The 16,959-nt window shown below is 31.3% G+C and overlaps 1 protein-coding gene across 2 annotated transcripts; it reads left to right on the top strand.

Moving 5' to 3' along the window:
* The first annotated feature begins 3,068 nt into the window (after positions 1–3,068).
* Positions 3,069–8,642, top strand: LOC125818038 (uncharacterized). Of its 2 annotated transcripts, none has more exons than XM_049497545.1 (7): positions 3,069–3,262; positions 4,108–4,148; positions 4,247–4,310; positions 4,399–4,587; positions 6,718–6,789; positions 7,949–8,127; positions 8,218–8,642. In XM_049497545.1, exons 1-7 carry the CDS (start codon positions 3,113–3,115, stop codon positions 8,339–8,341), a joined length of 819 nt encoding a protein of 272 aa, XP_049353502.1. In that variant the 5' UTR covers positions 3,069–3,112; the 3' UTR covers positions 8,342–8,642. The 2 variants fall into 2 exon arrangements, with proteins under 2 accessions (XP_049353502.1, XP_049353503.1); XM_049497546.1 differs by having other exon boundaries at positions 3,097–3,262; positions 4,242–4,310.
* Positions 8,643–16,959: the final 8,317 nt, after the last annotated feature.

Below are 16,959 nucleotides of genomic sequence, written 5' to 3'. Positions count from 1 at the left end.
TTACAGTATTAGTTCAAGTAATTCGGTCTTTCTACTAATAACAGATTTAAAAGGTTTTTTGGCATGCTTTGCTTCTACACACATAAGACATTTAGAAAAATCATCATTTTTTATCATAGAAATTAATTCCATTTTTCTAAGTCTTTTAATAGAAGCAATATTAACATGACCTAGTCTACCATGCCACAAATTAATAGACTCACCAATATTAGAATTTGAAATACTTGCATTATTGACAATCTCTTAAACAATGTTCAATACAAATAATCCTCCACTAAGATATTCCTTCCCAACAAAGTCTCCTCCACGAGAAATAATTATTTTATCAGCCTTAAAAACAAATTTAAGCCCTACTTTATTGAGAAGTGCTCCGGAAACTAAATTTCTACGGAAGGAGGGAACATACAAAACATTGTTCAAGGATAATGTCTTTCCAGAAGTTAACTTAAGTAAAATTGTTCCTTTACCCATTACTACAGCAGTAATGGAGTTACCCATATTACACACTCGCCATCAGTGGACTCCTCAAAGTCATGGAATAAATTCTTATTGGCACAAAAATGCCTTGAAGTGCCTGTGTCTAGCACCCAGTCAATTTTGTTAGCCACTAGATTTGCCTCAACGACATCACTTTGCCCTTCCCGCTTTGAGTCCTGCCTTTTTCTTTGATAGCACTTGGCAGCCCTGTGACAAATTTTTCTACAAACAAAACAAGGACCCTTAAATTTTTGATTTTGACTCTCCGGCTTATTGAATTTTTCTTCTTCATATGTTCCTTTTTCGAGACTTTCTTCTTTTTGCCTTTGAACCTGTCTTTCACAACAGTACCAGAAGATTCAACAAGATTAGCTTTAGAAGAATTAAGAGAAAGTTCTTTCATCTTATCTTTGAGACGGTTCGCCTCTTCAGTCCTCATATGACTAATAAGTTCTTGGAGAGTTAAATTCTTTTTCTTATGTTTTAATTGATTTCTATAATCACTCCAAGATGGTGGGAATTTTTCACGCAGAACATTAGCTTGAAATATCTCACACATCTTCATATCCTCGTTGAGAACATCAACAGTCAAGTTCTCATATTCGTGAACTTGTTTCATTATTGACTTATTATCAACCATTTGGAATTTAATCAACTGACCGACAACATATTTTTTCTTTCCTGCATCATCAATACCATATTTCTTTTCCAAACTATCCCATATTTCTTTGACAGATTTATAGGTTAAAAATAAATCAAATAAAGGATTTTTCATATGATTTAGCAAATGTCCTCTCACAATTTTGTTATCCTTTTCAAACTTCTTTTAACAATATCATCAACAGCCATAACATTGCTAGAATTAGTAGTGGTGTTAGAATCATTCATAGAAGGTTCATTAAATAAAACATAATCAACTTCTAATTGTTCAAAAAAATTAAAAGTTTTTGTGACCATCGTTTAAATTTATTTTCATCCAAAGGCTCAAGTTTTGACAAATCAGAAAAAGTTTTATTCAAAGAAATAGCCATTTATCAATATTGTATGTTAGTAAATCGCTTTCAAATTGTTGGGAAAAAATACTACAATATTGATATTGGATTGGAATTACAAAGTAGTAAATAGCTTATCACAAACACTGTGTCATGGCAAGCCACTGCCTTGAAAGTGATTTCGGCCCGACTCCGGTGCAAATCGTTGTAGCCAGTTGCTCCCTAAGGTTCTATAGCTACTCTCAAACACGTGCACTCATGGCTGAAAGTTTGGAGTTGCACAAAAACAATTGCCCAGAAATTCACAATAGGAAGAAGGATTATTTAAGCCAATAAAGAAATTAGTGAAGGAGATAGTAAATGAAAGGAATGACTTTTTGTTTTTCTTCTGTGTGTGTTTAGCTCCCAAATGATACTCCTTAAATAGGAAAATCATTTACGTTTTCAATCATCAAAAGAATGTAAGAAACTAACGTATAATAAATGTACTCTTACTTTAATGATAAATTTGTGATAATACAAAAGTAACTTCAAGTCTTCTGAATACTTCATATATTTTATTACGAAGTTAAGAAACTGACACTTGAGATAAATGTGAACCATTAATGTGGAAGTAACTCTCCTATTTCACATATACTAACGACTTAGCAATGTTCACAAAGATTAATTACGGAGAGTTAAAAGATGTAACTTATCATTTGCATTAAAAGAAAAGGAATATTATCCACAAGTCATTCTCCAAATGATGAGAAAATAGATTTTTGATCTTTCACTATTCATTTCTTTCCCTTTTCAATTTGGGATGATGAGCTTATTCTTGTTGGAGGTAGTTTTTTTAATCGGTCTAGAATTTGAATTGTATAAACTGAATTTTTTTTTATGTATAAAACATTAAGAACACACACAGTTCGATTCAGTTTTGAAGTTTATCAGTATGATTTATTGATTATCAATTTGTAAACTTACTAGATCGTTATGGAACCGTTAAGATATTGATTTATCAGTTTGTCGGTTATTAAACATTATCGATTTGGTTTCATTTTAACTATTATGATTTCACACACAAAAAAAAAATCTTTAATAAAAAACACTTAGCAACAAAGTGATAAACCAAATGAACCATGTATGAATAAGTTGACATATTGCATTTTGCTTAGAAGCAAACATTAGCAACTTAAAGAATATAACTAAGAGTTTGAGATAGTGAGAAGTAAAAGTATGTGAAACTAAATCCTAAGTGAAGAACTTCATATATTGAAGGGTATAATTATAACTTAGTAATTTACTATCGTGTTATCGATTAACGCATTAAGAAAAACTAAAACTCTCAAATAGTTACAGAATCGATAACCCGATAACAAAACAAACTAAAACCATCATCAAAATCGTTATATCGCAAATCCATTATCAATAAACCAATAACATTTTTTCATTTCAGATTATCGATTTTGGTTAGATTTTGAACAATCCTATTAGTATAAAAATCCCTAAATGGGTTAGTCTAACGTGGGCCTAGCCCGTATAGGTAGAAAGCCCACAATACTGACCCGTTTCCTCGTCTACTTCTTCAGTCTTCCCCATTTTCCAATTCCCTGTAACCTATTGAAGAATCACAGAAGAAGAAGAAAAAAACACCATTGGAAATGTTGAAGCTTAAGAGATTTAGCTCAGCTGTAGCACCTGCAATTCTCAATTCAAGGAAAAAATTTCAGCGAGAAGAGAAATTGGTTTCTCTAATAGCTTTACAGAATCCATATCGATGGACTTCCAATCGCTTTTTCGATATTTACCAGGTTTGTTCAATGAAACTCTGTTACTTTTTTTTGGAGTCTCTCTATTGTTTGATAATATGCAAAAATCTGTAAATTTAGTTACAGCTTGTTTTGAGGATTGCTATGTATGGTTTTGTAATGTATCATGTTGTATTGGCATCTTAGGGTGTAGCCTTGTGGATAATGAAATGTGTTGAGAACTATGAGGTTTCATGTTTAATTGCGAAAGAAACTAGGTGATTTATTAGGTGCCCGCTGGAATTAGTCGAGGTGCACGCAAGCTAGTTCGGACATCACAGTTATAAAAGCAAAAGTATTATGTTGTATTGTATTGTATTATTTTGATGAATACAATGTTTAGCCAAGCACTAGCAATCTGAAGAATAAGCTTACAATATTTGGAAGCTGAAGTTGTGTTTGGACATGAACTTCAATTGGAAAAATAGACTGCGCAAGTGGAAGATTTCTGAGTGAAATTATTAGTTCACTTGAAGAATAACTACTTGAAGCATCATTTCAACTTTAACTTCTCTTTTTCAAGTAGAAGTTAAAATACCTAGCAAAAGTATGAAATGAAAAATTATGCACTGTCTTTCAACTTTTTGGTAGATGGGAATTCATTTTTCTAATTGGTTGTGGATTCCATTCCTGCATAATTGGGATTCAAAGGCTGTCTATTATTCTCCCTTCTCGACTTCCCAAACATTAAAAACTATATGAGAAGTCATAAAATTTGCATCTCTTCCCATTGGATGATGTACTGGAGATTGCTTTCTTTCGAATTTAAAAGAACAACTATTATTAGACAGTAGGAGTACAGTAGAAATTTGTCTTGTATTGAGTATTGAAGATTCATTTGATTACAGCTAGGAAACAAGGAGGCAATTGAGAAAGAGCGTGCTCGGCTGTAAGTCTTCTTTTTTCCTTTCCAATTTATTGTCTCGTTAAGCTTACATCAAATGGACTCTGAAGTTTATTTTATGTATATTATGTGCTTTAGGGCAGTAAAGATGAGATGAACCGTGGTTACTTTGCTGATATAAATGAGTTGAAGGAACATGGTGGTAAGGTATAACAAAGAATCACTACCTTAACTGTTGCTTTTTCAGTTTTATTGACATTTTTGCTGTGTCCGTTATGGAACTGGCGGAATATAGATTGCAACTGCAAATAAGATTATCATTCCAGCAATGGCGGCGGTGATGTTTCCTGCTCTGGAAGTGATTCACTCAGATGGTTCAAACCTTAAGCTTCCCATCACATCCACTGGAGATGGCATTGAGGCAAATAAATTAGAAGCATCAAAGGCGTCATTGATGTGTGTTTCATTCCGTGCAAGCTCACAGGTTAGAGCAACTCTAATTGATTGCTGGTTTCGGTGAAGTAAAGGTGATCTTTGTGTTTATGATTATCCTTTTTGACACTAGTAACATTTGTATTTCAGTCAGTACTTAGGTAGTACTGAAAAACCATATTTACAAAAAAGAAGAAAAGGGTATAGTCTATCCAATGCTAAAACAAGATCCAGATGGACCCTAAAACATCTATGATTGACTTAGTCTCATTGGAATAGACATTTGTACACCAAAAACAAAACAACAAAATTCATTTAAGCTTGACTTCCTGCAGGTTGTTGTTCCTATTTTCAAAACATCTATCATTTCTCTCTCTCCATATTGTCCACCATATACAAGCAGGGATCATCCTCCATCTTTCTCTGTTTGTAGCCCCAACTCCAGCCTCCTCCCAACTGAAAAGAGTCTCATCAATCTTACTAGGCATACTCCAAGAAATGCCTCTGAGATTAAGGAAAATCTGTGACAGTTGATCAGTGTAATCACAGTGTAGAAAGAGGTGTCTTACTGTCTCTATATCCTTACCACATAAGGAGCATTTGTTGCATAGGGATATACCTCTCTTGGCCACATTATCCAATGTCAGAATTGCTTCATTGGCTTGCAGCTAGGTGAAGCACGCCACTTTTTTGTGGCACTTCGACTCTCCTGACTTGCTTGTTTATATCCTTCCTTCACCCTGTATCTTCCTTTGTTGTGCCCATGCCATCATAAATTATCCTCACCTGTTTGGATTCCTTGGAAACTCTCCAGTAGCTTGAAAAGTTCAATCATTCTGGGAATTTCCCAGTCATTCAAGCTTCTTCTAAGGATCAAATTCCATCCTTGTGGTGACCACTTTTCAGCATGTGTTTATGATTATCCTGTCATCCAGCTTACTGATTATCTTTACTTTTGGAGCATGCCTGTCTATGAAAGAACCTCTATCAGCACAGTAAGAAATCAATTGGTCTCCCTAATTAGTTTTGTAACAATATGGTGTCTTAACAGAGGCGTCATCTTGGACAGCTAGAAAGTCCAAAGGACTTTTACATTCCTCAGAGCTTAGGATATTTATCAGTGGTTTATCAAATGATGGGGCTTTATCATTGGCTGCCTTACGGTTGTTGGTCGTTCGGTTGCATTAACTGTGAAAATGATTTAAAGTTGATCAAAATTAATGCTATCAACACTAGTGCTACTACAGTAATTTTCAGTTTCATACCTCAAGTGGATATATTATGAAATAAACACCGTAGGTTGAAAATTTCTCAGTTTTACCAAAGATGTCTCTATTGGCAGGATTTTTTAATGTTTCCACCTTAAGAAAAAGGCAATGTGGGCTCATGCATGTCTTTGTAGGAATGAATGGATAGATTTCATTTAGTTGCTACACATTTAACAAAATGGTTGAGAGTTGAGACTACGAGGGTGTTTGGATTTGCTTCTTTAAAATAGCTTATAAGCTAAAAGCCATAAATTGGTCATACCCAACTTCTAGCTTTTAGCTTATTTTTGTACTTTTTTGGCCTAAAAGTAAGTGCTTAAAAGCACTTTCATCTTTCCCAAACACCACAAAAATTAGAAAAGGAGCTTAAAAGCCAAAAGCACGTAAAATAAGCCAATCCAAACACCACCCTTCGGGGTGGCCCAGTGGTTTGGGCTTGGGACCTCCATGTTGGAGGTCTCAAGTTCGAACCCCTTGCCAGCAAAAGCAAGGGGTTTGCCTTCTGGGTCAAGCTCGTCGCACCGGGCTTGCCTAGTGCGGGTTACCTCTCCTATGTGGTTTGCGAGCTATTGCATAGGAGCGGGGATTTTACCCAGTGTGGCTGCGGGTTTCCCTTGTCATCAAAAAAAAATAAGCCAATCCAAACACCCTGTACAACTCCATTAGCTTAACTACAATCTCACGTAGGCCTTACCTTAATGTTTCATAATATATGAAATTAATGCTTAGAGTTTGAGGAATAGAAGTTTCTGATGCAGCATTTGTGGGTTAAAAATAGTTAAAAACTATCTTGTCCCATGCTTATCTTAAGATAATGCAGGTTGATTTAACACTTGGTGTATAAACAACAACTATTACATTATATCTTCTCCTTTTTCTCGTTATGTTATTGAAATTTTGACCACTTTTGGCAGGCAATGATAGATTCTTGGAGTAAGCCATTTCTAGATACATTCAAAGATTCCAAAAGGGTTCAGCTCTATGAGGTATCATAGCACTATTTCTTAGATGAAAGAATGTCACTTCTTCATGCATGTCTCTTACATATCGGACCTGTTTTAGGTCTTTATACAACTGTAGATCACCATTGCCCGAAGACTCAAGTCTCTTGTGCTTTTTGGACATTCCTCTTATTTAAAATGTCTCTCATACTATACCCTTCCTCACTTACGTTACTTTTTGATTGTTGAGGATTCAACGAGGATTTAATACTTCAGAGGATTTGAATTTCAAATAATTCTTTTTCTTTATGTGGGTTTGGAATGTTCTTAGAGTTGATAGTAATTGGGATAAGTGACTCTTAATTTCACTCTCAAAGCTATGGTTCTTTTGTGTAATAGTGACTTCTCAAAATTATGACATTTTCATGAAGTGTAGTGACATTACATAAAGAAACATGTTTCTAACTGCTATGCATTCTTCTGGAAATTAGTTAACTGTTAAAGTCGCAACAAATATAACAACTACATACCCAGTGTAATCCAACAAAGTGAGTGGGGTTTAGGGAGGGTAGGTGTATGCAAACCTTACCCCTACCTTGGAGGTAGAGAGCGTGATAGACCTTCGGCTTGAGGAAAAACAGTTCAAATCAACTCCGGAAAGGAAATGATGGAAATGAAGAAGCCACGGCAAACTACTATAGAAAACATGACAAAGCATTCTGAATTGTAACTACAACTAAATAATATGGTAATCAAAGTGTACAAGAAGTGACAGATAGTAACAGAAATAGAGGAACAGGAAATTACAGGAGTAACGCTATGGCAACTAGTGTGGAAGGATAAATGAAACCACACTCTACTACTCTAATTTGTGTCTTCCACAACCTCCTATCTATATGAACTGATAAAAAATAATTGGAATCTAGAGAAGCAAGTTCCAGTAGATATATAAGGCAGGTGTCCTATGCTGAAGAAAGAGGTTTCTTTGATGATGCAGCTCTTCTACAGCATGCTTATAATTTCTCTATGATAAACCTTGGGGATATTTCACACTTCTTGAACGGAAAAAGAAGTGGTTTGGAATAAACTCTGTAAACGCTCTTTTTTTAAAGGAATATATGCATGTAAAAGGCAGCGATGTCTGTGTTTCTGGTTGTCATAATAGAGTAGACCTTGAATAAATGAATCTTTAAATTGTTTGCAGATCTCCTTGATAGATTCATGGTTTTTGACACTCAGTCCTGTGAAGAAATTGCTACTTCGGATGATGAGGAAATCTAACCCTCATGAAAGCAAGGATGTCTTGCATAGACAGATTGTTTATTCATTTGGAGACCATTACTATTTCCGGAAAGAGCTGAAAATACTGAACCTCCTGACTGGGTATGAAGTGCTAACATTTCTCGGTTTTCCTTATTGACTAAGCAGAAGAATTGAGTTACAAGTGTTTTCCGTTCTGTATGAAATTTACAGGTACATGTTCTTGGTTGACAAATTTGGTAGAATACGATGGCAAGGTTCTGGATTGGCAACAGAAGAAGAGCTGTCATCACTTCTCTCCTGTACTTCTTTTCTGCTGGATGAGGAATCAAAGTAACAAAACTTAGACGGCTTTTGGAGAGACCTCTTTTTTAGGTGGATTCAGGTTCCTTCAATCCTCATAAATGTTTCACGTTTGTGCTTCTTCTGTACCTTGTTCTGTTTCCGGAATTGCTGTATTTTTCCTTAAATTATATACATTTTTGGTGATTCTGGACAAGTTCCTTGAACTGAATTGGCTGTGAGCCACATAGATGTTGTAAGCACTTTCTTCAGGGTGGCATAGGACTAACAATAATGGATTCCATGAAAAATCATATATTGATTTTTTGCATTTTCTGATAGAAGGATGTTAAATATTTCTCCTCCATTTGCTTTAGTTCATCGACATTCTGGTTGGTTTTATTGGATGAGACTACTGGTGGTCGGTGATCATGATAAAACTGGGGAAGCATAAATAGTTGACCCATAGTAAGTGTTGGATCAACGATAAAGTTGGTTGCAGGTTCGAGCCGTGGAATTTGCCAGTAAATGGCAAAAATTGCTTTGCCAGAGGTATACCCGACATACTAAGACTAAGATGAACTCACACTTCCTCAACATGCTTAGTCCCTAAATCCCTAAACTAAATGAGACGCTTACAATTGCATCATGTTGTTTCAGCTCTTTCAGTCACTACTACATGTCCGTGCCAACAATAACAGAGAGTTCGATAAGACTCTCAGGTAAGAAAAATCAATCCTGAATAAGCTCCAGTTGATTCTCTCTATAAATCTTTTTGTAAGCAAGGAACTTGTGTCTGGATAGGCTGCCTACATTATACTGCTTGGATTGCGGTTGTAATTGTTCCAAGGAAAGTTCACCACTCATATTTCCCCTGGCAAATACAATATATGACTGTGTCTGTAGTCTTGATTGGTAACTTTTCCAGTGTCGTTTAACATAGTGTATTAGTAAAAATAATGCATGCATTAGCTTTGGCCTTTGTGTATTAGTAGTGCTTTGTTTGGTACAGTTTTTCATGCTATGTATAAGCACTCTATTGTGTAGTGAGGAGTGTATTACTAATACATGAAAATCCATCGTATTAGTTATGCACGGGGATTTAATGCTTGCATTAGCATGGTTAAAGACTCAACCGTCCCTCGAAAACTTTTTTTTTGACATCCCCGTGCCCTGGGGACTAGCCGACTGTTTGAAATGAATCGCAGCAACAGCTGAAGTGCATACCTTGTGAAGATAGAGAGACTCATTTATAACAACACAATCAGTGTAATCCCACAACAAGTAGCTTCTGGGGAAGTGGTGTGTGTGTCACCTTACTCCTACCGTATTAAGATAGAGAGACTATTTTTGATAAATCATCTGTTCAAGTATCTATTATGACTCAACTATGTTACATAAAAAGCACAACATACTAAAAATTAATATCTAGTCCTAAAAGTTCTTGACAGATCAAACTTCAACCTCTTAATTTGTTGACCTAAATTATGTAAAAAGAAAACGAATAAAATTAATTATTTGAGAAAACAAAATAAGGATGATCACTGATGTACCATTACATCTAACTTTCACATAACAAATTTTTTTAACAATCAAAGTAATCTACCAACCCGGTTGCTACACACCTACCAAATATATAGTTTTTTCACGCTTAGTAAAAAATAATATATAGTTTATTAAGTTAAACATATAATTGAAAATAATTGTCAATTTTAATCTTATATTAAAAAAAAAAACAATTATTTTGGCGTAATTTGAACAAAGGACGTACTACATAGCCGCGCAGACGTGCAAAGCACCAACTAGTGATCAACGATGTGTGAGTTCCAAAATAATCTAAAATGAGTGACGGAATTAGGATTTTTTCTAACAAAAATCAAATATAAAGAAGTTAAAATGATTAAACATATAGTATAAATGTATAATTTATTTATTTTTACCTATCTACAATTCTAAAATAACGTTTGGATTTTCTATTAATTGATTTCAATATACATATATACACTATTAGTGTAAACAATTTCTATATATTATTAATATGATTTCACCAACTGTAATATGGTCATATAACGTGTTCTATTACGTAATATCTCATACTTGTACAGTTGTATTATTTATTATAAAAGACTATCTTTAATTGATTTGAAAACCTCATGAGTTCAACCTTTTAAAAAAAAATTATATTGAATTTTATTTTATTTTTTACGTTATAGATTTATGACAATTATTTGTTATAATTTTAGTAAGTTTTTACTTATAAATTTATGCTTTCATTAAGAACTATAAATTCAATTGAACCTGTACCTATAATAATGGTATATCTATTTTTAAAAATAATATATATATATATATATATATATATATATAATTCCAATTTCCATGTCTAAAGGGATTAAATACGTAGGGTTTGGGACTTTGCCAAAAACATGAAGTCAACTCATAAATGTTATTCTCTCTTAAACGTTGTGTCTAGTTAAACAAACAAAATATCAGCGAAATCTCATACATGGAGTTTGGAGAATCGAGTATATGCAGACCTTACTTCTACTTCATGAAAGTAGAAAAGTTGTTTCTAAAAGATTCAGCCCAGGTAAAGGCGGTAAAGCATCATAGAACATACAGAAGAAAGAAAGTCAATTTAAATACTAGAGCGTGAAAAAGGAATCGTGACATAACAAATAATGTGATAACTAAAGTAAGCCTAATCAAACATGATTATATAAATTGAAACGGAGAGAGAATGAACACGATTATTATTTTAGCAAAAATCCAACTTGTTTTTGGAATTTTTGGTTCTATATAGCCTTGTATCTAAAAAGACCTTTTTTTTTGGCATCTACTTAATTGTAGTCAATTTCAATTGTAATTTTCATTGTCCAATTTATTTGATGTAAAGTTTTTGGACTCTGTCGTCTTGAAATTCAATAGGAAGCTTCCTATATACGATTAAAATATCTCTAGATTCAGTACATATATACAATGGGCGGAGTCATCGTTATAGTTATAGATTCGGTTCAATAATTTTATCTCAAACTCAATGTTTTTGTTATGAAATTTGTATAAATAATTTTTCAGAATTTAGTAAATTTTTGAAAAATGTGATTCAAAATTCATAAATTGAAAATTCTAATTCTGTCGCTACGTATAAATAAATTGTCTCTTTCTTCATTCAAAGAGAGTGTCCTTGTTGAACAATCATGCAACGTTCATGGGACTCATCAAGTCATTCAGAGACCCATTTTTTTCAACGTTTGTCATTTTTCTCCAACTTGGAAAAGCCAAGACGAACAACAAAGAATCATTCGGTATCCGTCTCGAGGCTCGATTAATTTGAATTTATGTTGGAAGATTTTACTTTGAGAGACGACTTTATATTCAGGGGTCAAACTCAAAACTCCTGATAAAAATAAAATAGTACTTTATTTATGTAGTTATTTAAAGTCTTGATTAATAAAATTTATAAAACAAATTGTTATTCATATTTTCAATTTTTGTTGCTTGCATGATGCATTCTTAAAAAAAAGATCCTCCTCCTTTTAAAATTTTATAGTATAGTTCCAATCACTATATTATTTGTTAGGTAGTATAGCTCTTTCTCAATTATTCTGTGTCCCTTTTTCTATCATTTCTCATTGTATCTATTGTCCTATGACTCTCATTAATCCTTATGCTATCTTCCAAATTTTCTTTTTGTTTCTTCACCCCTAAAAAAGTACAAGACAATACAAGACTTAAGTGAAAATTCATATTCAGTGTTTAATATTCGCATTAAAATTGAATTAATTACATTCATGCAGAAAAAAATAATTTTGGAAGGTAAAGTGTGCATTATCAAAAGTGATTTTGCATTAAACCAAGCCGAATTAATCCGAATTTGTATTAGAAATTTTAATTTTGGAAGGTAAAGCACACATTTTCAGAGGTGATTTTATACTCCGGTCTCGAACTTAAGATATCTATTTGAAGATAAAAGAGTACTCTTTCCGTCTCATAATTAGTTGTTCACATTACTATAAATAGTTGTTTCAAATTATTTGTCAATTTACAAAATTAAGATAGAATTAAAAAAAAAATTCTCATTTTACCCTTACAAATAATTATTTCTATTTTATTTTATTTTTCGGAACCAGGTAACTACAACCTCTGTCACAGCCTATATCCTTCAGGTACACTTTGTGCGCATTGGGTAACCATTCACTGTGCAATAGTCTATAAACCGCACTAGGCAAGCCCTATGCAACAAACTCGACTCAGAAGACATTGAAGCGAGATCGATCACGGATTATTCATGTGGATGACCACCCTCCAAACGAATTGAGTCATCCCGAAAGGACTAATTACTTTTATTGAAAGTATAAACAAGTGTGTAAAATTTCAAAAAAAAAATATTCTTAAGCAGTACATTAGTAAATATATCCTTATTTGTATGATATCTAAATTGGCATGTAACTGGAAAAAAAATGAACAATTAATATGGATCGAAGCGGATATTTATCACTACATTATAACATTTTGATTATGTCTTATGTAGGAGGAGTAGTCAAACATTAAGTTACCGTCGAATTCAGATCTAAACTCTACATTTATTTTAAGAAATCTATTTAATATAAAAAAAAAATAGTTTTATTAAAACCCAATAACTTTTTTAAAAAATTATAATTTTGAATCATAAATTTTAAATTCTGTATATTTTTCTTTAAAAGTTAATTCAATTATTGTACTTGGATATATGTTGACCTATCTCAGTTATGTCATCACATACGTGACGTAAATCTTTTCAACTATTAGATTTGTTTTTAAAGTAAGAAACAAATTATGCAGTTGCGTATTGAAAATGCAAAGTCGTCAAAAATTAGAATTAAGATTATAAGTTACTTAATTAAGAGATAATTATTAATATTTTTATTTAATATTTGATATTATTAATTAGTGACATAACTTAATTAAATGATAGATAATTTCTTATAATAGGTTAAGTTACACACTTACACTGATGATTTATTATATTGTTGATATATATGATTTTGAATTCTAGAAGGTAACTTCTTCTATTTTCTTCTCTTTTATTAGTTTTATTTTACTATTCTTTTCTTTGGAAGAGAAGTTTGACTAATTAATATCTAAAAGAGATAATATAGCAATTAGCAAGGGTTGAAGTAGTTTGGCCTAATAATATTGGAAAATATTTACAAGTAAACTTAATAATGTAAGTTGATTTGAGTGTTATCACCTTTTTTCTCTCTCTATATATATAAGAAACTTCATTTAATTGTAATTTTTATTTTTGAAAAATACTTTTTGGCTGCTATAGATCTTCAATCATTTTTAGATGGATAAATAGCTCCTTTTATTTTATGTATATTTTTATTTTATGTATCTCTAGCACAAATATGACTATTGTCACCAAACATTGGCTTCTTCTTTTTTCCCAAAAAGTATATATATATAATTTAATATGAAACAATTTTTTGTGTCATCAAAAGAGTTATTTTCATTGACACTTTGGCTCCCTTACTTTTATTTGAGTAAAATTTCCCCTTCAAATTTTCATAAAATTCACCGCTTTCTTTTGTTGGTAGATTGTCAAGTGACATCAGATATAACATAAATCCCAAATGAAAGAATTCGTAGAAAAGAAGATATGTGGTAAACTTCTAGTTAATCTTTTGTCTTTTATTTCAGTCTCATATTAAAATTATCTACTTTTTTTTTTTACGTTGACACAAATGAAATCTACGTAATTTCAAATTCAATAGAAACTTTTCAAAGAAATTCAAAAATTAAGTTGAGTGGGTAGTCCTCCTACTCCACTAGTTCTCTTTAAAAAGAGAGCCCTCATTTTGTAAAGCACAAAGCAAAAGTAACTCAAGAAAAGAAAGAGCATTTGGTTTTAATTAGAAATTACAAAATCTTGCAAAGCTACTAAGGGCATAGTAGTCACAAGAAGTGGAAAATTAGCCTATGAATTCATAATATGTTCAAATCCGTTTAAATTTGAATTGATTATTGACTCGTCTATTTATTAATTCAGCCATTTTAAGAGATTAAAATTTGAACTGATAGATAGCTCAAATTCAATTCAATCCGTCCATTTGTCACCTATACTAATCACCAAGAATCTTGATTCCAAAATTTTGCAATGCTATCAAAGGGCACAATAGTCAATAGAATTTAAATCCTACTATTTCTTTGAGGACATAATCCCACAATTGCAAAAGTAATGTAAGATATTGTAGAAAAAGTATATAGAGATTTGTGGCTATTAATTTATTTTGTTTTTTCTTTGAGAAAAAGCCAAATAAAGTGGCTTGAAAAAAGTTAAAACATGCAAATAATTGAGCACTTAGTTCTATAAAAAAGTTAAGTAGTCGTACAACAAGAACTACAAAATTTGAATTGTGGGTTGAAAACACTTTAAAGTACAATATGTAAAAGAAAAGTTCTTCTTTTATTTTTTTATTTGGTTTGTGCTACTAATATGGAACTCATTTTTTTTAGTTATATAGTAAACTTTTTTGGGCTTTGAATTGACCATTATTTAGATCATAGTTTAACTTCCTTAGCATGGAGGGTTGTCCCCACAATGAGACTAAATAAAGGTGAACCATAAGTTAGCAACAACAAGAAGAAAACATTTAGTCACATCTTTCATATGTTAATTAATTAATTAATAAATAATTTTTCTTTAAAAAAACAACTCTAAAAGGGATTTAGTTCAAGCACAAGCCAAAAGATCCTTTCTTTTAATTTGTTGAAGCCAATAATAACAAATGACTGAGATTTAGTTATATTCATAAAATTAGAAAGAAAGAGATAAATTTAGGGATTAGAAAATTATGTTGAGTAGATAGATTCCCATAAAGGTTTGCAAGGGTCTTAAAAGAGTTTGAAGTATAATAATTTCATCGAGATATTCATGAATTCTATATTCAAAGGGAATAACTATCGTTATTAAACTCAAGATGAGTCATATGATGATATTCTAGGATAGAATGACCAAAAATCAATTTGAATTTATGTTGAACAATTTATAGTGGAGGGTATATTCTTACTAGAAAAAATTGATTAAAATTTATCACATACACGAAGGGAAAAAAAAGAGATCTACAACTTAGAAATGATATAAATATCATAATTAATATGTAGGAAGGAGTCTAGCGTTACAAAAAAAGTGGGAAATACAAAGAAATTTTTCTTTAACAATATACTAATAAGTTAAATAAAAATATTCAAATGGTCTGTCTCGTGGGATTTTCTTCAATATTACTAGTAGATTGGATCATTACTTGATCTATATGTTTATTATTTGTTCTTCTCCTATATGTTACTATTATTTTATTATCATTTACTATCTAGTAGTGATTCTCTTCTTTCTTTTTTTAAATATGATAAAATTGGTTAGTATTATTTATATTTATGTAATATAAGAGGGTAACTTAAACAAACAAAGCAATAATTATAGATTTCATGGTTGTCAAGCTCAACATTTCCACATTTGAGTTGTTTCATAAATAAATAATTACTATAATTATATTTATATATTCCCTAATAAAGAACAGCTCATGCAATATGACAATTTAGTGGAACAATGAGGAGCAACAAGAAAAAAATAATTAACTTTAATTATTATTATGCTCGACGGATATCATTTTTTTAATCTAATGTCCTAATTAAATTGCATTATTTTTCAACAATATCCTACAAATATATATCCCGTAACATCCCATCTTTATCCACGTTATTCAATTTACCCAAGAAATAAGATTTGAAAAAAACAATTACACCACAAAAGATGTGTTATACGTAATTCATATCCTGATGCAAACATTAGTAATTGTTTCCATATTTGAAAACCGTAATATAATTAAATAAGATAATAGAAAAAATAAGAATAATTTTGTTTTCCTAATAAGCGTACAAAAAACAAACATAATAAATAAAATAATTAAAGAAATACTAGTTTAACTCTATAGACACGACAATAAAATGAAATACAAAAACATAATGATCATCGTTACAAATCTCTATTTTATCGAAGAGAGAAACGTTAAAAAAAACTAAAAATATTTCTACTCGAGCAAACAAGAAGTCTAGTAGTTTACAACTATTACTTTTATTAATTGTTTAAAGTTATAAAATAATATTTATTATAATGTCTACTAATCCAAAGGAATAAAAGAATAAATTTCTAGAGATAATAAGAATCCCTACGATCCCAATGTAATTAAAAAATAATATAGAATTTTCTTAGAGTATAATCTAATTTAATCCCATAAAATAAACCTTTCCTCAACTAACGCAAGAGGAATAAAAACCCGGGATAACAATTAAAAAATAATAATAACTCCCATGATAAATTAATTTTAATTTATTTTTAGTTATATACCTTATCAGTTTAAGCAATTTATATCTTGTTATATCATATTTATCTATTATTATAAGTAACTTATCTTGTATTTAACATTATAAATTTAAATTTCACATTCTATTAGTAACATAATATGAATGTCGATTTAAAAAAATCAGAACACGACTGTTATTAAGAGATCTAATCTTGATAGTTCATTCATGCACAAAATTATTATGACTAAATTAAATAATATATTAAAAATTTATCAAAGATAATATATTTATCCCACAAAAATAGTACTCCTAATAAGATATATATCAAAT

This window comes from Solanum verrucosum, unplaced genomic scaffold, assembly GCF_900185275.1.
Source record: "Solanum verrucosum unplaced genomic scaffold, falcon-dt-bn FXZP01000253.1, whole genome shotgun sequence".
Taxonomy (NCBI): domain Eukaryota; kingdom Viridiplantae; phylum Streptophyta; class Magnoliopsida; order Solanales; family Solanaceae; genus Solanum; species Solanum verrucosum.
Note: the sequence above shows the minus strand (reverse complement) of the source record. Positions and strands in the feature narration are given on the sequence as shown.

Excerpts from the sequence above, each read along its gene's own strand:
- LOC125818038 (XM_049497545.1), top strand. The coding sequence starts at position 3,113 with ATGTTGAAGCTTAAGAGATTTAGCTCAGCTGTAGCACCTGCAATTCTC. Across the intron at positions 6,790-7,948 it reads AAAGGGTTCAGCTCTATGAG|ATCTCCTTGATAGATTCATG; the intron begins GTATCATAGCAC and ends AATTGTTTGCAG. Across the intron at positions 8,128-8,217 it reads ATACTGAACCTCCTGACTGG|GTACATGTTCTTGGTTGACA; the intron begins GTATGAAGTGCT and ends TGAAATTTACAG.